Source organism: Halichoerus grypus, chromosome X, assembly GCF_964656455.1.
Source record: "Halichoerus grypus chromosome X, mHalGry1.hap1.1, whole genome shotgun sequence".
Taxonomy (NCBI): Eukaryota; Metazoa; Chordata; class Mammalia; order Carnivora; family Phocidae; genus Halichoerus; species Halichoerus grypus.
In genome coordinates, this window is record NC_135727.1 from 71,644,578 (window position 1) to 71,667,760 (window position 23,183).

At 37.6% G+C, this 23,183-nt stretch overlaps 1 protein-coding gene across 2 annotated transcripts in view; it reads right to left on the minus strand.

Moving 5' to 3' along the window:
• The window catches only part of EDA (ectodysplasin A), a 414,154-nt gene that overhangs the window by 130,674 nt on the left and 260,297 nt on the right, over positions 1-23,183 (minus strand). For both annotated transcript variants that reach the window (XM_078065069.1, XM_078065068.1), the window contains exon 2: positions 5,053-5,158. In XM_078065069.1, the coding sequence (XP_077921195.1) occupies positions 5,053-5,158 (106 nt within the window). The remainder of the gene's footprint in view (positions 1-5,052; positions 5,159-23,183) is intronic.

A 23,183-nucleotide genomic window follows, 5' to 3' on the forward strand; every position in this document is an offset into this window, starting at 1 on the left:
ATCCATGTCATTGCAAATGGCAAAAGTTCATCATTTTTTATGTCTGAATAAAATTCCACTGTGTCTGTGTGTGTGTGTATCTCACATCTTTCTTTATCCATTCATCAACTGATGGACACTTGGGCTGCTGCCGTATCTTGGCTGTTGTGAATAATGCTGCTATAAACATAAGTGTTCTTGTATTTTTTTTGAATTAGTGTGCTTGTATTCTTTGGGAAAATACCCAGTAGTGGGATTGCTGGATCATAGGGTAATTCTATTTTTAACTTTCTAAGGAATCTCCATACTGTTTTCCAGAGTGGCTACACCAGTTTGCATTCCCACCAACATTGCTTACAGCTATTTTCAATTCAGCAGAAAGAGGGATTCTGTTAAAACAGAGGCCAGATCATGTTGAATCTCTGCTCAAAATCCTCCAAATGGTCCCCATCTTACACAGTATAAATGTCAGAGTCCTTACCTTGTCCTACAAGGGTCTATATTTGACTTTGCCCACTGATCTCATCTCCTTCCCTCTCTTTCTTGCTCACTCTGTTCCTAGCCACACTGATCTTTCTAGAACATACCAAGAAATTTTCTGCTACAGAGCATCTTTATTTCTTCTCTCTCTCTCCTCCTCCCCAAAATATATGCAGGGCCTATACCTTCATTTCATTCAGATCTCTTCTCAAATGTTCCCTTATTAGAGGGGCCTTCCCTGATAACTTTCCAGCGCACATCACTTTCTCTCCCTTTTTCCCTGTTATATTTCTTTCCACAACATTTATTGTCTATTTTTTTTTACAGTGTAAGTTAAGCTCATTGAGGGCAGAAAGAAACATCTATTGAGGGTCTCCTATCGGCCAGGTCCTTTTCTAGGCCATGGGGATATAAAAGTGAACAAAACTGATAATATCACTATCCTTCTGGCATTTCCATTATAGAATTAAAATAAGCTGCTATATTTTCTCAGTAAATATTTGATGAATGCATTGAATAAATATAGCATACACTGAATAGAGTAATAGAAATTGTTCAAATTTAAAGAATATTTGGATTGGCTCCTCACTCTTTAACTCACTGAATCTCCCACCCCATCTAAAAAATGGTTCTGTAGCTTCCCAGGTGAAAGGCTAGAAATTTATTTGAATCCCAGGACCTCTAAGGGCTCTTGGGTTCCTCCTAAGTATACTGTTTAAAGAAAAATATCTGAAAGGCATCCAGATGGGCAAGGAAGAAGTCAAACGTTCACTCTTTGCAGAAGACATGATACTCTATGTAGAAAACCCAAAAGACTCCACCAAAAATTTGATAGAAAGGGTTCATGCATTCAGCAAAGTGTCAGGATATAAAATCAACATACCAAAATCTGTTGCGTTTCTATACACCAATAATGAAGCACCAGAACGAGAAATCAAGGAGTAGATCCCATTTACCATTGTATCTAAAATCATAAGACACCTTGGAATAAACCTAACCAAAGTGGTAAAAGATCTGTACTCTGAAAACCATAAAACACTGATGAAAGAAACCAAAGATGACACAAAGAAGTGGAAAAACATTCTATGCTCATGGATTGGAAGAAAAAATATTGTTAAAATGTCTATACTACCCAAAGCAATCTACACATTCTGTGCCATCCCTATCAAAATACCACCAGCATTTTTCACAGAGCTAGAACAAACAATCCTAAACTTTGTATGGAACCACAAAAGATCCCAAATAGCCAAAGTAATGTTGAAAAAGAAAACCAAAGCTGGAGACATCACAGTCCCAGACTTCAAGCTGTATTACAAAGCTGTAATCATCAACACAGTATGGTCCTGGCACAAAAATGGACACACAGATCAATGGAACAGAACAGAGGACCCACAACTATATGGTCAACTAATCTTCAACAAAGCAGGAAAGAATATCCAATGGAAAAAAGACAGTCTCTTCAACAAAGGGTGTTGGGAAAACTGGACAGCAACACACAGAAGAATGAAACTGGACCACTTTCTTTCACCCATACACAAAAATAAATTCAAAATGGATGAAAGACCTAAATGTAAGACAGGGAACCACCAAAATCCTAGAGGAGAAAACAGGCAGCAAACCTTTGACCTTGGCCGCAGCAAATTCTTACTAGACACGTCTCTGGAGGCAAGAGAAACAAAAGCAAAAATGAACTATTGGGATAAAATAGTTCAAGATAAAATGCTTGAACTCATCAAGATAAAATGCTTCTGCACAGCAAAGGAAACAATCAATAAAACTAAAAGGCAACCAATGGAATGGGAGAAGATATTTGCAAATGACATATCTGATAAGGGGCTAGTATCCAAAACCTATAAAGAACTTATCAAACTCAATACCCCCCAAAATAAGAAAATCCAGTTAAGAAATGGGCAGAAGACATGAACAGACATTTCTCCAAAGAAGACATCCAGATAGCTAACAGATACATGAAAAGATGCTCAACATCACTCATCATCAGGGAAATACAAATCAAAACCACAATGAGATACCACCTCACACCTGTTCTGAGTGGCTAAAACTAACAGCATAGGAAACAACAGATGTTGGTGAGGATGCAGAGAAAGGGGAACCCTTTTGCACAGTTTGTGGGAATGCAAACTGGTGCAGCCACTCTGGAAAACAGTATGGCGGTTCCTCAAAAAGTTAAAAATAGAACTACCCTACCACCCAGCAATTGTACTACTAGGTATTTATCCAAAGGATACAAAAGTGCTGATTCGAAGGGGCACATGCACCCTGTGCTTTAGCAGTGTTTATAGCAGCACTATCAACAATAGCCAATTTATGGAAAGAGCCCAAATATCCATTGACTGATGAATGGATAAAGAAGATATGGTACATATATTCAATGAAATATTACTCAGCAATCAAAAAGAATGAAATCTTGCCATTTGCAACAATGTGGATGGAACTAGAGTGTATTATGCTGAGCGAAATAAGACAAATATCATATGATTGCACTCATATGTGGAATTTAAGAATCAAAACAGATGACCATAGGGGAAGGGAAGGAAAAATAAAATAAGATAAAAACAGAGAGGGAAGCAAACCACAAGAGACTCTTAACTATAGAGAACAGACTGAGGGTTGCTGGAGGGGAGGTCAGTGGGGGGAGGATGGGCTAAATGGGTGGTGGGCATTAAAGAGGGAACTTGTTGGGATGGGCACTGGGTATTATATGTAAGTGATGAATCACTAAATTCTTCTCCTGAGACCAATACCACAATATATGTTAACCAACTTGAATTTAAATTAACAAAAAGAAAAATATCTGGTATTCCATTAGAAATTGGGGATCAACACATAGTGACGAAATCTAGTGACTATCAGCCCAGGAGGAAATGAGATAAGGAGTGCTACAAATTAATAAGGGAAGCTTCTGCCTTGTCCAGAAAGAAAAAATACTTCATATCAAAACAGAATAAACACTGTAAAGAAGATCAGTGGCAGAGATCCAGATAAAGTGGTTTGGGAGAGAGGAAGAAGCTTCGTTCTTTAAGAGAAAACTTGGGAGGCCAGATGAAGTGGTAAACTTTAGAATCTATTAGACTTCCCACTGCAGACCATGCCCACAGCAGAAAGTGATATTGCTCTTAGCACCTCTCCCCTCTCCTCTTTAGCAACCAGGGAATATGAAAGATTTGGTGGTTCTAGAAGTAGCCTCAGGGGAAGAGTTGAAGATAGGAAAACCTATATGTATCAAAGGGTGAGATGATTAGGAGAAGAAAGGGACAATGATTCTCAGTTCTCAGCTTCACCATAGCCTTCTGAAGACTTCAGGGAACTGGCTGCAAGCAGTATGTGAATAATGGGTGCCTTTTACTTCGTGGACCACATTTCCACATTTCCTAGGCTTGAACTTGGTCACCAATTATATGTAAAGTGACTGCTCTAAAGAATGGCCCCACTGGTCCAGTTGTCCATTCAAGGGCTCAATAATGCACCACCTCTAGAGACTAGAACATCCCACTTATCTTATTTCTCTAACTGTCCTTTTTTATTACAATCCTTGTTGTGAGCCCTTTTCAGACTTCATTTAGTTCTACTTCTTCTTGCTCCTACTGACAAATTCCTGGCTCCATTTCTTCAGTAGCTCATGCCTTCTGGAACTGCTTCCGTCACTGGCCCTTACTCCTATTGACAAATATCAGGTTAAAAATCTGATTTTCATCTTTATATAGTCATATTGTTTTGTAACCCCCACCCAACATATATCTTAGGCAGATGTAGCCAGACACATGCTGTCTTTAAATCCAGATGGCTTTGCAGCAGTCCAGAGCTCTGCATTCTACAAATTCCTGTGCCAAGGACATACATTCTGTCATTTGACAGAGTGATGTTGAAACAGCATTCAAAGACCCTGCCCAGGAGCTAGCGTGACATTTTGTTATGCCCCACAAAATGCATAGCTAGTTAACTCAAAACTGTCTCATCCTCAGTAAGAAGGGCTTTAATGGCTCATCATAACCTTGCTGAAGGGGAAATGAACATCATCAACTTACATTACAAACACCAACAATTTGCCAGGTACTGGGCTAGATTCTAGAGTTATATAAAGATAAATGATCCCCTACCCTCAAGGAGCTTATACATGAGTTCTAAAAGCTCTAATTCATGTTTGAGCATGGTAGCTGATACCAATATTGATATGATTACCATTGGGATTAACACATCATGTGTCACCATGACACTCTGTCAATTCCAAGAATAGGACTGAATCCTCTTGGTGGCCTTAGTAGATATGGGGTGTCCCCAGGAGAGATGAGGTCCTCATGCAGTGTAATCATGAGAGATATAAATGCTACCATTGCTCTCAGATATATCGTGCAAGGAATGAAAATATCTGGGGTTGGAGGAGAGAGGATCCTTGTATAGTCAGCTTTATGTCAAGCTTTATGGACTGATTCATAGATTAGGCTGGAAAAAAACTTCTCTGACCTTTGGTCTATGGACGATATGTGAGATAGTGAAGCACACTTGAGAAGGCAGTTCTCAAAAGGATACTTCTCATTTATCATAACATGTGATAAAAGATCACCCAAACAGACTTACCATCCACACCTTCACTGCTTTTGCTTCTTTTATTGCGGCGAACACGCCTACTTTCCTCTTCAGAGTATGATTTTTCTTCAGGGAAGAAGAAATTCAGAAGGGCCATCTATAAAAATAAAAAGCAGATGAGTCAAAGAGTGACCCCAGTCAACCATAGCCAACATAAAAAAACTGGCTTTCTGTAGACGGTCTAGCTTCACCTTAAATCAGTGTGCCTAAAACCTAAGCCCATCTTCTCCACTGTACAAATACATTTAATTTTTTGGAGCATAACTTAGCTTTATTTTTATTGTGAAACTTTAAATAATATAAAAATATGAATAAAATAAAAATCACAAAAATCTCATCTCTCCTAGATAACCACCATTATATTTCTATACATATATTTTTTATATAAGTGAGATTATTTTCATTTGGTTTTATACTGCTTATAGCCTGTTTTCTTCATTCAAAAATATATTATCTATGGTCCAAATAGATCTGTCTTTATGTTTATGGCTACATTATATTTCATGATATGCATGTGCCATCTTTGCCATTAATTATTATTATTATTATTTTTAACACATACTGTAATATTGGTCTCAGGAGAAGAATTTAGTGATTCATCACTTACATATAATACCCAGTGCCCATCCCAACAAGTTCCCTCTTTAATGCCCACCACCCATTTAGCCCATCCTCCCCCCACTGACCTCCCCTCCAGCAACCCTCAGTCTGTTCTCTATAGTTAAGAGTCTCTTGTGGTTTGCTTCCCTCTCTGTTTTTATCTTATTTTATTTTTCCTTCCCTTCCCCTATGGTCATCTGTTTTGATTCTTAAATTCCACATATGAGTGCAATCATATGATATTTGTCTTATTTCGCTCAGCATAATACACTCTAGTTCCATCCACATTGTTGCAAATGGCAAGATTTCATTCTTTTTGATTGCTGAGTAATATTTCATTGAATATATGTACCATATCTTCTTTATCCATTCATCAGTCAATGGATATTTGGGCTCTTTCCATAAATTGGCTATTGTTGATAGTGCTGCTATAAACACTGCTAAAGCACAGGGTGCATGTGCCCCTTCGAATCAGCACTTTTGTATCCTTTGGATAAATACCTAGTAGTACAATTGCTGGGTGGTAGGGTAGTTCTATTTTTAACTTTTTGAGGAACCGCCATACTGTTTTCCAGAGTGGCTGCACCAGTTTGCATTCCCACAAACTGTGCAAAAGGGTTCCCCTTTCTCTGCATCCTCACCAACATCTGTTGTTTCCTATGCTGTTAGTTTTAGCCACTCAGAACAGGTGTGAGGTGGTATCTCATTGTGGTTTTGATTTGTATTTCCCTGATGATGAGTGATGTTGAGCATCTTTTCATGTATCTGTTAGCTATCTGGATGTCTTCTTTGGAGAAATGTCTGTTCATGTCTTCTGCCCATTTCTTAACTGGATTTTCTTATTTTGGGGGGTATTGAGTTTGATAAGTTCTTTATAGGTTTTGGATACTAGCCCCTTATCAGATATGTCATTTGCAAATATCTTCTCCCATTCCATTGGTTGCCTTTTAGTTTTATTGATTGTTTCCTTTGCTGTGCAGAAGCATTTTATCTTGATGAGTTCAAGCATTTTATCTTGAACTATTTTATCCCAATAGTTCATTTTTGCTTTTGTTTCTCTTGCCTCCAGAGACGTGTCTAGTAAGAATTTGCTGCGGCCAAGGTCAAAGGTTTGCTGCCTGTTTTCTCCTCTAGGATTTTGGTGGTTCCCTGTCTTACATTTAGGTCTTTCATCCATTTTGAATTTATTTTTGTGTATGGGTGAAAGAAAGTGGTCCAGTTTCATTCTTCTGTGTGTTGCTGTCCAGTTTTCCCAACACCCTTTGTTGAAGAGACTGTCTTTTTTCCATTGGATATTCTTTCCTGCTTTGTTGAAGATTAGTTGACCATATAGTTGTGGGTCCTCTGTTCTGTTCCATTGATCTGTGTGTCCATTTTTGTGCCAGGACCATACTGTGTTGATGATTACAGCTTTGTAATACAGCTTGAAGTCTGGGACTGTGATGTCTCCAGCTTTGGTTTTCTTTTTCAACATTACTTTGGCTATTTGGGATCTTTTGTGGTTCCATACAAAGTTTAGGATTGTTTGTTCTAGCTCTGTGAAAAATGCTGGTGGTATTTTGATAGGGATGGCACAGAATGTGTAGATTGCTTTGGGTAGTATAGACATTTTAACAATATTTTTTCTTCCAATCCATGAGCATAGAATGTTTTTCCACTTCTTTGTGTCATCTTTGGTTTCTTTCATCAGTGTTTTATGGTTTTCAGAGTACAGATCTTTTACCACTTTGGTTAGGTTTATTCCAAGGTGTCTTATGATTTTAGATACAATGGTAAATGGGATCTACTCCTTGATTTCTCGTTCTGGTGCTTTATTATTGGTGTATAGAAACGCAACAGATTTTGGTATGTTGATTTTATATCCTGACACTTTGCTGAATGCATGAACCCTTTCTATCAAATTTTTGGTGGAGTCTTTTGGGTTTTCTACATAGAGTATCATGTCTTCTGCAAAGAGTGAACGTTTGACTTCTTCCTTGCCCATTTGGATGCCTTTTATTTATTTTTGTTGTTGTTTTTTGATTGATGAGGCTAGGACTTCCAGTACTACGTTGAACAACAGTGATGGGAGTGGACATCCCTGTTGTATTCTTCACCTTAGGGGAAAAGCTCTCAGTTTTTTCCCCACTGAGGATGAAATTAGCTGTAGGTCTTTCATATATGGTCTTTATTATGTTGAGTTATGTTCCTTCTATACCTACTTTCTTGAGGGATTTTATCAAGAAAGTATGCTGTACTTTGTCAAATGCTTTCTCTGCATCTATTGAGGGGATCATATAATTCCTGTCCTTTATTAATGTAGTGTTTTGCATTGATTGATTTGTGGATATTCAACCACTGTTGAAGTCCAAGGATAAAACCCATTTGGTCATGGTGAATAATCCTTTTAATGTAGTGTTGGATCCTATTGGCTAGTATCGTGTTGAGAATTTTTGCATCCATGTTCATCAGGGATATTGGGCTGTAATCCTCCTTTTCAGTGGGGTCTTCATCTGGTTTTGGGACCAAGGTAATGCTGCCCTCCAAGAGTGAGTTTGGCAGTTTTCCTTCCATTTCTATTTTTTGGAACAGCGTCAGAAAAATAGGTATCAATTCGTCTTTAAATATTTGGTAGAATTCCCCTGGGAAGCCATCTGGACTCTTGTTTTTTGGGAGATTTTTGATTACTGATTCAATTTCTTCACTAGTTATGGGTCTGTTCAAATTTTCTATTTCTTCCTTTTTCAGTTTTGGTAGTTTATATGTTTCTAGGAATTTATCCATTTTTTCCAGATTGTCCAATTTGTTGGCATATATTTGCTCATAATATTCTCATAATTTTTTTGTATTTCTATGGTGTTTTTTCTGATCGCTCTTCTTTCATTTGTGATTTTATTCATGTGGGTCTTTTCTCTTTTTGATAATCTGGCTAGGGTGTTATCAATTTTGTTAATTCTTTCAAAGACCCAGCTCTTAGTTTCATTGATCTGTTCTGCTGTTTGTTTTTTTTTTAATTTCTATATCATTTATTTCTGTTCTGATCTTAGTTATTTCCCTTCTTCTTCTGGTTTTGGGCTTTATTTGCTGTTCTTTTCCCAGCTCTTTTAGTTGTAAGGTTAGATTGTGTATTTGAGACTTTTTTTTTGCTTCTTTAGGAAGGGTATATTGCTATATATTTCCCTCTTAGGTCCACCTTTGTTGTATCCCAAAGGTTTGGGAGTGTTGTGTTTTCATATTCATTTGCTTCCATGTATTGTTTTATTTCTTCTTTAATTTCCTGGTTAGCCCATTCATTCTTTAGTAGAGTGTTCTTTAACCTCCATGTATTTATGGTCTTTCCAATTTTTTTGTGTAGCTGACTTCAAATTTCATAGTGGTGTGATCGCAGTATTTTTGTACTGGGTGAGCCCTCATTTGTGACCCAGTATGTGATCTCTTCTGGAGAATGTCTTATGTGCACTTGAAAAGAATGTGTATTCTGCTGCTTCAGGATGGATTGTTCTGCATATAGCTGTTAAATCCATTTGGTCTAGTGTGCCATTCCAAGCCATTGTTTCCTTGTTGATTTTCTGCTTAGATGATCTCCCCATTGATATAAGTGGGGTGTCAAAGTCCACTACTGTCATTGTATTATTATCAATGTGTTTCCTTAAGTTTGTTATTAACTGATTTAAATATTTGGGTTCTCCCAAGGTGGGGGTATAAATATTTAGAATCATTAGATCTTCTTGTTGGATAGACCCCTTTATTATGACATAGTGCCCGTCCTCATTTATTACAGTCTTTGGTTTAAAATCTAGCTTGTCTGATCAAGTATGACTACTCCAGCTTTCTTTTGATGTTCATTACCATGATAGATGATCCTTCACACACTTACTTTCAATCTGGAGATGTCTTTGGCTCTAAAACTGGTCTCTTGTAAGCAACATATTGATGGGTGTTTTTTTTTTTTTTATCCATTCTGATACCTATGTCTTTTGATTGGAGCATTTAGTCCATTTACAGAGTAATTATTGATAGATATGAATTTACTGCCATTGCATTACCTGTGAAGCCACTGTTCCTGTGGATTATCCCTGTTCCTTTCTAGTCTTTGTTGCTTTTGGTCTCTCTTTCCCACTCAAAGAGTCCCCTTTAATGCTTCTTGCAGAATTGGTTTAGTGTCCACAAACTCCCTTAGTTTTTGCTTGTTCTGGAAACTCTTTCTCTCTCCTTCTTTTCTTAATGACAGTCTTGCTGGATATAGTATTCTTGGCTGCATATTTTTCCCATTTAGCTCGTTGAATATATCATGCCACTTTCTTCTGGCCTGCCATGTTTCTGTGGAGAGGTCTGCTGCTAATCTTATGTGTCTATCCTTGTAGGCAAATTATCTTTTGTCCCTAGCTGCTTTCAGAATTCTCTCTTGCTCTCCCTCTTTTTTTGTATTTTGTAGGTTTCTGTATGATATATATCTTGGTGTTGACCTGTTTTTGTTGATTTTTGAGGGGAGTTCCCTGTGACTCTTGGACTTGAATGCCTGTTTCCTTCCCCAGATTAGGGAAGTTTTCAGCTATAATTTGTTCAAATAAGCCCTTCTGCTCCCTTTCCCCACCCTTCTTCTTCTGGGACTCCTATGATATGGATATTATTGTGCTTTGTGGAATCACTGCATTCCCTAAGTCTATATTCATGATCTAATAGTTTTCTTTCCCTCTTCTTTACAGCTTCATTATTTTCCATAATTTTATCTTCTCTATCACCTATTCATTACTTCTTCCATCCTCATTGTGATTACATCCAGTTGGTTTTGCATTTTAGTTATAGCATTTTTTATTTTGGCCTGACTAGTTTTTAGGTCTTTTATCTCTTCACCCTGGCTTTCTCTGGTGTCTTCTATGCTTCTTTCAAGCCCAGCTAGTAGTCTCATCATGGTTGTTCTAAGTTCTTGTTCAGATATATTGCTTATATCTGTTTTGAGCAAATCCTTGGCTGTGATTTCTTCTTGATCTGTCTTTTGAGAATTCCTCCATCTTGTCATTATATCTAGGTTTCTGTCTTCTGTGTGTTATGAAAGCTTGTTATGTTTCCTGCTCCTGAGAGCAATACTATATTAAGAAGGTGTCATACACTGTCTAGGGCCTGGCATTTCACAAAGTGTTTCTGGTGTATGCTGTGTACACTCTGCTGTTGTTTTGGCTACTCTTTTCTACAGTTCAGTCTTGTGCAGAGTTCCTCCTTGCAGTGGGTATTTGGACTTTTAACTAGGTGTCCTCTGATTTGTTTGTTAAGGTAAGTCTGATAAAAAAAAGCCTGATCCAAGAAAAAAGGAAAAGGAACAAAACAGCAAACAAACAGACAAACAAAAAGCTCTAAGCCTGATTCCAAAGAAAAAGAAATAAGGAAAAAAGAAAAGAAAAAAAAAAGAAGCCTGATCTAAAAAAAGAGAAAAGGAAACGAACCAACAAATGAACAAAAAACTAGGAGCCTGATTCCAAAGAAGAAAGAAAAAAAGAAAAAGAAAAAGTAGAAAATTAAAAAAAAAAAAAAAGCCTGGTCCTATTTCTGCCAGAAGTAAAACTGACACTTTGGAGCACTCTATGATCAGTAGACTTGTACATGTGGGGGGCCTGTGTTGGTCTTCTGAGGGAGAGGCCCACTGTGCCGCCTCATAGTCAGACCTGCCCTAGTAAAGATGCTCCTGTAGGGTGCAGGGGTCAGGGTTTGGTGTGAGTCCAGCCTCCACTGGAGGTGCTGTGTTTCTCTCTGTAGTCCAACTGTGCCAGTGGGTGGGGTGGGGGGTTGGAGGGGTGGAAGATCACATCACCCCACCCTCTTTTCCCCAGGCAGGGGAACTCCCAGCCATTGCTGTTCAGGAGGCCCTCACAGAAAAGTGAACAATCTCCCCTTCAGTGTTCTAGGCTTTTGTCAGATCCCTGCATTCAACCTGTCTGTGCCTGGGCCATTGGCATGCCTAGCCACAGTTCTCCTATGTTTTATCTTTGGCCAGCTGCTGGTATTCAAAACTCCAACTCTTAAGGGACTGGGCAAGATGTGGACATGTTCCCCTCCCTTGGAGGAGAGACTCATAGCACTGTGCCAGGCACCGTTCTGTCCCAGAAAAGCAGTCATGTGGTCACCCAGGTGCCTGGAGTCTACGGTGAATCACAACAAAAAGCTACAACCAGGTTATCTGCCCTCAGTGCACCTCTGTCCCCTGCTGTTGAATGGCTGCTCAATGGCACCCACCCAGTGGGCCTTTTGTCCTTGCAGAGGCAATATACTCTCTTCTAAATGTACTCCAGGAAGGGGAAATATTCTCTCCCAGTGTGACCAAGGGGATCCCTGTACCATGGCATCTTGCATGAACCCTATGTGCTGCTCTCTCTCCTGCTGTCTTGCTCTCTCCCTGACTTCTCTCCATGAAAAGGACTCCCTCCCCTCCACAGCACCATGGCTTTTTTCTCCCCCAATTCACGTCTCCAAACCTTGCATCTGCCATGTTCTCTCCCTCCAGTTGTGCAGATTGTTTTCTTATCAGATCAATTTCCTAGTTGTTCAAAATGATTTGCTGTTGATCTAGCTATGTTTGAGGGTCGAGGCAAGCCCAGGGTCCCCCTACTACTCCACCATCTCAACTCCTCCTCTACCCCAAATCCTTTTACTTTTGATGCATTATTCCAATCATTCCGACCATGAAATTTTGGTTAATCTCTGAATCCCTTCTCTTCTGCTCCAAATATCTAATAAGTAATCCTTCAAGTCCCATTTCTCCACATAGTTCTGGGGTTCAGAGAGCTCAGTCACAAATTTCTAACTTCCCTCACATACTGTACTGATGTCTGCCCAGAATTAGACTTCAGGTTGTTCCTCCCTCTGGGATTTCATTATTATACATCCACAACTTTTCCACATTCTTATTTGTGCTAAACTTTTGGTTTGTTCCCAGAATGCTATGCATCCAATTATGATTGGATAGTACCAGTCATGTCAACATTCTTCTGGGAGTTAGCCATGACAAAGTGCACAAGTATTCTCTTCCTTTCCTAGACTCCACAGAACTCCTACAGCACTCGTAGTCTGTAAGACTCATTTTGGTACTTAGTCCTCTACTGTCTTATGATGATCTCTCATAATAATACAATGTTTCATATGTGAATGGGCCTGGTTTCACTAATGATAATCATAGCTTAAATATATACTTGTTTAAGTCAATTGTAATCTTGCAGTATGAGTGCTTCTTTGTGGTTAAAAAAATATGCTTGAAGTAAACTGTGGACTGAATAGTAGGATTGAGAGTGATTCTAATCCTGACTCTGACACTTATAGCTGTGTAACCTTGGACAAGTTATTTAAATTTTAATTTTCTCATCTGTAAATAGGAATAATAATAGTACTTTGCTCATAAAGTAGTTGTAGGGTTAGTACAGTATCCAGCATTTAATATGCACTCAATAAATGGTAGTATTACTATTATTAAAATTAATCTCCAATTATACTAGTTAGATAGCTTGAGGGTTATAAAAGAAGAAATAAATCTGCATTTTCATCCTAGTGTTAGTTCAAAAAACAACTCCAGGGGCGCCTGAGTGGCTCAGTCATTAAGCGTCTGCCTTCAGTTCAGGACATGATCCTGGGGTCCTGGGATTGAGTCCCGCATTGGGCTCCCTGATCAGCAGGAAGCCTGCTTCTCCCCCTCCTACTCCCCCTGCTTGTGTTCCCTCTCTCACTGTGTCTCTGTCAAATAAATAAATAAAATCTTAAAAAAAAAAAAACCTCCAGAATCCTTATGTCTGCTACATTTCTGATTAATTGGAAAAAAAAATTGGGTGGGACTTAAGAAGGCCTTACCATTCTACACAAACTTTCTTCAAAATCCTGTGATTTACTGTTTACATAGAACAATCACACCCAAAGCCTTACTGTACATGATTAATGTCTTGCAGAATATATTCATGTATTAAATATAAAATGAATAAATGAATGTATAGATAATCTCCAACTTGCCATAGGGTTGTATTTAAAAAGATTTAGGTTGAACTATATGAAATTATTGTTTTGTGTCCAAAATCCTTGAATATCAATAATTTCACACAGTTCAATGGAGAAGTATTTTTAAATCACTTGATTGGAATTTAAAATGGTTTTTCCCATAGAATCAACTTAATAAAGTCTGGTTGGGTTTCCAAATAAAGCCCAAAAACAGTTACTTAACTTACAATATAAATAAGTTATCATACTACTCATAATATAAACCCAAACCACTATTTACAATAAAATATCAATCATTTGCAACTCTAGAAGAACAAGTCATTCTGGATAGAAGAGTTTTCTTGATAATTTTGCTGAAACTTCAGCTATTTGGATAGAAACGTGTCTACAATCTACGATTTAATTGAGGGTTTACTGAATATGTAGAAGACTATTTGCTTGTACAGTAAATGGCCCCAGTCCACTATGGTTTTAAGTTTTTAAAAAATACAATTGTGTTACAGAGCAATACATGCTTTGTTAGAATTGTACAGTTCCCTGAGAGCAAGAGAAAAGCGTCTAATACACACTGGGAGTGGACAAGGCTTCTTGGAGGAGGTGCCACCTCTGAGTCCTGAAGGCTGTTGAGGATTCAGTGGTGAATGGGAAGCCAAAAAGGAATTCTAGGCAAAGAGAGCATCGCATTTAGAGGTTCAGAGGAAAGAGAGTGGCAGTTTTTGAAAACACAAGTACCTTAGAATAAATGGTAGGAGGTGGGAAGTGATGGAAAAAAATGAGCCAAGAGACATTAAATAAGGGCCAGATTATGTTTAGAAATTTAGGCTTTATCCTGCAGGAGGGGGTATCCTTTGAATGTTTTTCTTTTGTAAATTTTTGTACCTTATGAAAATTTGAGTTATAATTTATAGACAGCAAAATGCACACATTTTAAGCATACAGTTTGAGGAGTTTTAAAAACATACATGCCTTTGTAACCACCACCAAAATCAAGATACAGTACATTTCCATCACCCCAGAATTTTCCCTTGTGACCCTTCCAGTCATTTTTCAGCTCTATCCCCTAATCCAGGAAACCACTGTTCTGATTTCTATCACCATAGCTTAGTTTTTCTCATTCTAGAACTTCAAGTATATGGAATCATACAATATGATTGAATTTTTTTTGTGTGTTGTTTCTTCCTTTCAACATAATATCTATGAAACCCATCCATGTTCTTTTGGGTATCAGTAGTTCCTTCCTTTTTATTGCTGAATAGTATTTTATTATATGGATATACCACTATTTTTAATGCATTCACCTATTGAGGGACATTTGGGTTAATTCCAGTTTGGGGTTATTATGAATAAAGCTGATATGAGCATTAATGTATGAGTCTTTCTGGGGACATACGTTTTCATTTTTCATGGGTAAACACCTCAGGGTAGAACTTCTGGGTTATATGGTATGTATTTGTTGTAACTGCTAAACTGTTTTCCAGAATAACTGTACCATTTTATACTCCCATCAGCAATGTATGAGAGTTCAAGTTCTGTGCATCTTTACTATACTTGACATTGTCAATATTTTAAGCATTCTTGTGGATGTAGTGCGGTTGGTTTTTGAATTCTTAACTTTTTAAAATGCTTTTTTTTTCCTCTTCCTGTCAACTATCAGATTTCACTTCACCTACCTATAACATCTTTTCCAGTCCCTTTAAATTTACTGCTTATAATCTGCTATAGGCTTGACATCTTGTTAAAACTAATTAGAATCATGTACAAACAGAATAAACAGGTGGTCAGTGCATTTTTGAATGGCTTTTCCAATAAGTAAGACGCATATTCTCTGGCAGCTTAGAGGCCGTTTATTTACTGCTTGATTCCTGGTTGTGGTCTGGATAGGTGAATTTGTCAAGGTAACTGAGTTTCACACAAGTATGTTATTACAGTATAATGCTATTTCTAGGGTAAAGGTATTTTGAAGTCCAAATGGAGGTCTTCCTTGCTATCACCAACTATGGTTCCAGAATTTTTTTCATATTCTGCATTCCCTCATGGTCTCAGTTTCTATGGGTGTTCTGGTAGGGCCTCTAGCACACTCTTGTGTCCTGGTGGCAATAGTAGGAGAACATGTTCATATAGTAATTGTTCCAAAGGGTCTGATGGGAGTGTGTGAGAACTCAAGCTCCCAGAGGTGGAGGGCTTAGGGAGAAACAAACTCTTTCAGATAGCAGAAACAACCCTAGATCCTATGGGTAGTAGGAATAGCCTAAGTCCCTTAAGAGAGGCTGCTGATGAATATGGAACATTCATAAATCAAGTGTTTATTAGAAGGGGACTGCCTGTATATGAAAGTGTTTTAAATATAGTTTCTATTTTCTCAATAAAAAACAGATGAAAAACAACATGAAACACTACTTAAACTGAAAGAGGATCCTTATTCATAATGCCCTTATTTGAGTCTCAATTAGAGGTAGGATGAGAAACTATCCTCTGTTTAGTATAACAGCAAAGACAAAAATCAGTGGCTGCTCATACAAAAAGTCTAGAATTCTAGCTTGAGTTTTGCATTCATTAGCAAGGCCTCCAGAGGCAAGCTGCAGAATGTGAACAAAACAGCCTTCTCTCTTTGAATACTGCTTTCCTATTGCACAAGGGAGGAGGCATCAGGAATGTTGGCCACAGCCAGACATTTTGCTCAAGGGGAAAAAATCTAATTCTTTACACTTTATTAACTGATTACACCCTTGTTTCCTATGGTAAAATTACATGGTAAACAGCACCTGCAGATTATAGGGATCTCAGCTGGAAACAATTCATTAACAGTGAGACTTGAAGGATATACCCATTACTGCTAGTGACTTTCCAGATATTGCTACATATTTTTTTCTAATATCTAAACCAATAAAATTATTGGGTACTTTTGTCTCTTTTTACCATGACATAGAATAAATTTAATTCATTTTATATTTTACAGTTAATGTATTTGATTGTATAGATAATTCATAGAAAATTATTCATAAACTTCTTGAGAGTAGAGGCACATAGTAGGCCCCTAATAAATATCTATCTGTTGGAAGAATAATAGGACTATCAATAAACCATTCCTTAAAGCCAGAATTTTATTGGACCCTAATCGGACCTCATTTCTTAGGATTAACCACGGCGAGGTAGACTAAAAGCTCATTATCACTATTAGCAGTAATCAAATCAAAGGGATCTTGAGAGAGATTTGGTAGGTCAGTGACTCTCAAACTTCGTTGTGCATCAGAATCACTAGGTGTGAGTGTTAAAATGTAGAATCCTCAGGCTTTCCCTCCCCAAATTTAGTTTGAGTAGGCTGAGGTGAGACCCTAGAGTCTGATTTTTCAACTTGCTCACTATGGGATTTTGATGCGGGCGGTCCCTGAACCACATTTAGAGAAAGTGCTATATTGTTCATTCCTTAACTGGTTCATAATCGGGAGACTGCAAAGTCTGTCTTCTTTTGCTACTGGTAAAATAGGGCTCTCACATAGATTATGGTTTTCACCTTTTATTCTGTCATTCCTAGAGTTAATGTGTTTATAGAAACTGGTACTTCATCTTTCAAGAGGAAGTGGGTACCTACCAGGATTTCTAAAATTGGCAAATCACTGATTTTTTTTAAAGATTTATCTTTCAGTGTTCTTAAATAAGTCTATTTTGCTTATTGCAACCACTGCCATCACTACCATCACCCATCAGCAATCACCAGGGACCTTCAAATAAATAAAATAAAAGCATTTATACCCTGAGGTATTTAACAAAATCTCCACAAGATTCTACCATGGCAAGTTGTGAGCATCCCAGTACCAATGAGTGAAGTAGGAGTGCCCAAACTAGTTTGATGAGTATGTCATGGATAGAAAATGAATAGAAAAGCTGGCACTGAATACACTTCCAATCTTGTAAGAACCCTTAACGTGCTCTGATTTTCAACAAAAGGTCTGGAGAGGGTCACTCAGGGTGTTGTTGTTTGCTGAACAAGCACTGAGTCTTACCATATGGAGGATGGTGAATTAGATACTATCTTTAACATATACAGACAAATAAAACACAATCCCAAGTTGCTTTGTAGTGCAATAACTACACTACATAACAGGAGGTAGTAAAGTTCTAAAAGCAGTGTGACAAGAAGGGAAGCACAATATGTTCTGGTTGCTGAACCGAGTGTGCCAGCTGCTGAGAGCAAGCAAACAAGAGCACTCAACATTGATCACAGCATTTCATGGGAGCTGCCCCCAGTAGGGAGGGGCTAGAGATGGCAGCAATCAGCCCAGATGCCAAAGGAAATTGGCACCTTGGACATCTCTGGTGTGAGTGCCAGGGATTGCCATCCCCTGTTGTAAATATGCCTGATGATGACTGAAATTATGTAGTAAAGCTAAACATGGAACCTAAACATAACTGTTGTCAATAGAGCTAAAAGCAGTCACTGAATTCTGCTTCCTAGATAGTTTGACTTAAAAATCACTGTCCATCAATGCAAAGTGACTACAAAGTAGAAAGAATAAAAAAAAAAACAGTATCTTTGTTTGAGGACATTACCATAGTAAGAAATTATACTACAAACCAGTTCAATCTCTGGCTTTTCTTACCTCCCAGTTTTGGGCTTATGGATCACCTAACACTTGCCAAATAATGCCTTACATATCTTTAATATTATTTTCCCCCTCCATTGGTAATAAGCTCCTTAAAGGTAGCTATATTTGTAGGTTCAGAACCTGTGTGAACCTGTCCTCTGAACAAGGTGAAATCTGTAAGATGCACATCAAGGGGAAAGATGAGTTATTTCAAACACACAACTACTAATGCAAAGGGGGAAAATGGGCTCCTTCTCTAATCATCTGATTCTAGATTCAGTTCTATTCCTAACATCCAGAACAAAGCTGGAAGCATATAAGCTTCCTGAACTGATTCTCATCAATGGACAATGTAAGTTGTGTCCAGCTTTTGCATGACTTTGAAATCCATAACCAACACAGATGTCACATCTACCTCATTGCACTGTTCTATTGTCAGAGTCAGAATCATGTTTAATGTGAAATAGTAAGAGAGGACTACCATTACTGAGACTCTGGATGTCAGTTGGTCTGTAAGTGTTAAAACAATGTTCACTGCTGACATTTGCAGATATGCAATGACAGAAGGATACCCAAGCATCTTTGGTATGGTGATATTTATGGCATAACCATAAGCAAGGGTGGCATAAGAAATACTCTAAGGGATGCACTAAAGCATAGCTTCAAATAACATGATATAGTTGTGGGGTGCTTGGGAAAATAGCAGCAGAGACAAGCTTGGAATGCAACTATATGGAATTTGGAAGCTTTTTGAACAAAGGCTTTTTAGCTGACCACAATTTGAACACAGAAATACCAATGGTGACAGGCTCTACAAGTAGCAGCTGCAGTCACAAATCAAAAAGCAGTTTGTATGTATGTCATATAGAAAGGATTTCTGGTTGAAGATTTAGTCTTTGCTCCCTACAAGTGTGGGTAAAATCAGTGACATCTTTGAATAAGAAGGGCAGCAATATATACTGGATGTCATTGCCTTCCCCTGGGAGTGTCTGCTTAATTTGTAATTCCCCATACTTCTGAAGTTTAAGACACTTTGACATACAAGGAGAAAAAACATACACTTCCACGTATAATACTTGGAAATTACTAAAGACTAACATTTGTGAATAGAATCGGTTTATAAATTAGAATATACCTATAGAATTTATAGAAGCACCAGGATAAAACCATTCCAGTAATCCTGAGCTCTGGATTCAGAAAACATTAGCTCAAATACATCCTCTTAATTATGAATTCTTAAATGGCTTTTGACAATTTTTAAACAATGTTGCAGTTTACCTTTACAAAGCTGGACCAATAAAGGTTAGAGTAGGATTATGACCAAAATGAGATTGCCCATGGTATTCATTTAATTTAAACTAAGATTTTTCCCTTGTCCAAAATTTCACCATCATTAGCATTCTGCAAAATCCGTTCTGGTTCCCAATGGGGACATAAATCACATAAACTACCTCTAAGCCATATTTGAACACATTCACGAGCAAGTATGGAGGAAGGGTAAAAGAGAAGTAGCTAGTGAAAAGAAAGTTGCAACAGTCAGAACTTGAGAGGGAGGGGAATAGGACACAGATAAGAAGCAAATTAAGAAACAGATGGCTATTGGTTGCAAGAGGGTGAAAATGTTCTAAACATTGTAGAAATATTAAGCAGTGGGAAGGATTTTAGGAAAGATGCATTATCAGTTTAAGTTGATGCTGAAATATGTTGTGGACAAAAGTTCCACTATTATCACTAGGACTCACATGATGAAAGAAAGGCTAGAAACAATGGTCCAAACATTCCCATGGGGTTGGTGGATAAGGATATGAACATAGGTACATGGCTAGTGGACTATTAATCAAGGATTGGCTCACAGGAATGTGAGTATAGAAAGTGAATCTCAGAGATCAATCCAGAGGGAAAGGTCAGTAAATTTAATTCAAAGGAGAGTCTAAGATGCAAGTATCTGAGAGGCAGGTAGGTTAATTAGTGGTGAAAAACAAACCACTGTTGGGAAAAATAGTAAAGGGCTTGGAACACAAGTTCAGAACTTTAAACACTGTAAAACTAGAATCACCAAGGGGGAGAAAAGGACTGGAAAGAAAACTGAGAGGCCAGGAAAACCATTTCACTGTGAGATTAGATAAATCTAGAGTTGCAATGTTGTCCTTAGATAACTTGGCATTTTAGTGTCTCTTGTATCCAAGTGTGGCTAGGCCCTCCCTTGAGGTAAATACAAAGCAACTAGTTATGTGACGTAATGGCAGACCAATACTGTTTCAGTAGCTATAAAACAGAGAGAATAAAAATTTTTTCAATATGGCTGTATATTAGAATCCAGCATTAGAGTGTTTATACGGAAATCTTTTCTCAGAGGAAAATTCCTGACTCTTTCTTATGACCATGACAGTGAGTGAAGAAAGCCCCATGCTGAGTATTGTCTTATAAATCTTTTCCATAGCATCTCAACAGAGCTACTCACTCAAAAAGAAATTAGGATAAAATATAAACAAATGAAATGAAGTATAGCAAAATACTCTACTCATTAGAGTCAATTTTATGCATATCCATTATTTGATTGTTAGTTTAGGGACTAAAGCCATCTTTCCATGGAGCAATGGAGAATTATATTTCATTGTTGTCTACTAATCTCTTTCACAGAGCTTTAACCCTAATGAATCTTCTAATTTCTACTAATGGGTAAACAATGTAAGGTTTGTCCAGTTTATAGCTAATTACTCCTAATTACAATTACCCCCCCAATTCAGAAAACACTTATGAACTTTAAAATTTGACAAGTATATAGACTTGTGGATCAAGGTGGCTGACTAACCAAACAATTTTATCTCCTCTCTCTGACAAGATCCCATTAAACAAATAAAAAAAAATGAAGAGAATAATAGAAGGAATTAGCAGAAAATAGATTTTAATATGTTTCTGAAAGACAGAAAGTAGATACGATGCTGACTGATAAAGGTTAGAGAAATGGCAGAGGGGGCTTATAGCCTGGGAAGATGCTGGTCTGCTCTGTAGGACCCTAGAGAAGTTTGACACTTGGAAATGCCAAGTAAGGGAGTCAGTGAGAATAAAGCATGAAAAATTCACTGAAACCCTGTGTACTGAATTATCTCCTTCTCCTGTGCATAGAACCCCTAGTATTCAGGCATTTATTTCCAAGGCAGAAAAAAATTTCAGAAGGTTCTTCTTTAAAGAGATTGAGTAACCCACAACTATATGGTCAATTAATCTTCAACAAAGCAGGAAAGACTATCCAATGGGAAAAGGACAGCAAATGGTGTTGGGAAAACTGGACAGCCACATGCAGAAGAATGAAACTAGACCACTTTCTTATACCATACACCAAAATAAATTCAAAATGGATGAAAGAACTAAATGTGAGACCTGAAACCATAAAAATCCTAGAACACAGGCAGTAACCTCTTTGACACTGGCCATAGCAACTTTTTTCTAGATATGTCTCCTGAGGCAAGGGGAAAAAAAAGCAAAAATAAACTGTTGGGGCTGCACCAAAATAAAAAGCTTTTACACAGCAAAGGGAACAATCAACAAAACTAAAAGGCAACTATGGAATGGGAGAAGGTATTTGCAAATGATGTATCTGATAAAGGGTTAATATCCAAAATATATAAAGAAGTTCTACAACTCAACACCAAAAAAACAAATGATCCAATTAAAAATGAGCAGAAGACATGAACACACATTTCTCCGAAGAAGACATACAGATGGCCAACAGACACATGAAAAGATGTTCATCATCATTTACCATCAGGGAAATGCAAATCAAAACTACAATGAGATATCACCTCACACCTGTCAGAATGGTTAAAATCAGCAACACAAGAAACAGCAGGTGTTGGCAAGGATGTGGAGAAAAAGGAACCCTCTTGCACTGTTGGTGGGAATGCAAACCGGTGTGGCCACTCTGGAAAACAGTATTGAGGTTCCTCAGGAAGCTAAAAATAAAACTACCCTATGATCCAGCATTCACACTAGTGGGTATTTGCCCAAAGGATACAAAAAACACTAATTCCAAGGGATACATGCAGCTGTATATTTATAGCAGCATTATTTAAATAGCCAAGATATGAAAGCAGCCCAAGTGTCCATTGACTGATGAATGGATAAAGAAGTGGTATATATATACAATGGGGTATTATTTAGCCATAAAAAAGAGTGAAATCTTGCCATTTGCAATGACATGGATGGAACTAGAGTATAATGCTAAGCAAAATAAATCAGAGAAAGACAAAAACAATATGATTTCACTCATATGTGGCATTTAAGAAACAAAACGAATGAGCAAAGTTAAGCAGAGAGATAAACCAAGAAACAGACTCTGAATTATAGAGAACAAACTGGTGGCTACCAGACGGGAGGTGGGTGGGGAGATGTGTTAAATAGGTGATGGGAATTAAGGAGTGCACTTGTAATGAGAACAAAGTGATGTAGGGAATTGCTGAATCACTATATTATACATCTGAAACTAATGTAATACTGTATGTTAACTAACTGGAATTAAAATAAAAGCTTAAAATTTTTTTAAACCCTTGATTAATACCTCATACTCTACAAAATATAACTCAAGTTGGATCATTGCTAAATGTAAATTCTAAAATTATGAGGCAAAGATTCTTTAGATATGACACCAAAAAGAGGATCCATAAAAGAAAAAAAGTGATAAACTGAACTTCATCAAAGTTAAGAACTCTGTTCTTGTTAAGACAATTGTAAGATATAGAAGAAAAATATTTGCAAATCACATATTCTATAAAGAATTTGTATCCAGAATATATAATGAACTCTGAACATTCAGTAATAAGAAACAACTCCCAGTTACCCCATTCCCCCACCCACCTCTCCTCCAGCAACCCTCAGTTTGTTTCCTATAGTTAAGGGTCTCTTATGGTTTGTCTCCCTCTCTGATTTCATCTTATTTTATTTTTCCCTCCCTTCCCCTATGATCCTCTGTTTTGTTTCTTAAATTCCATA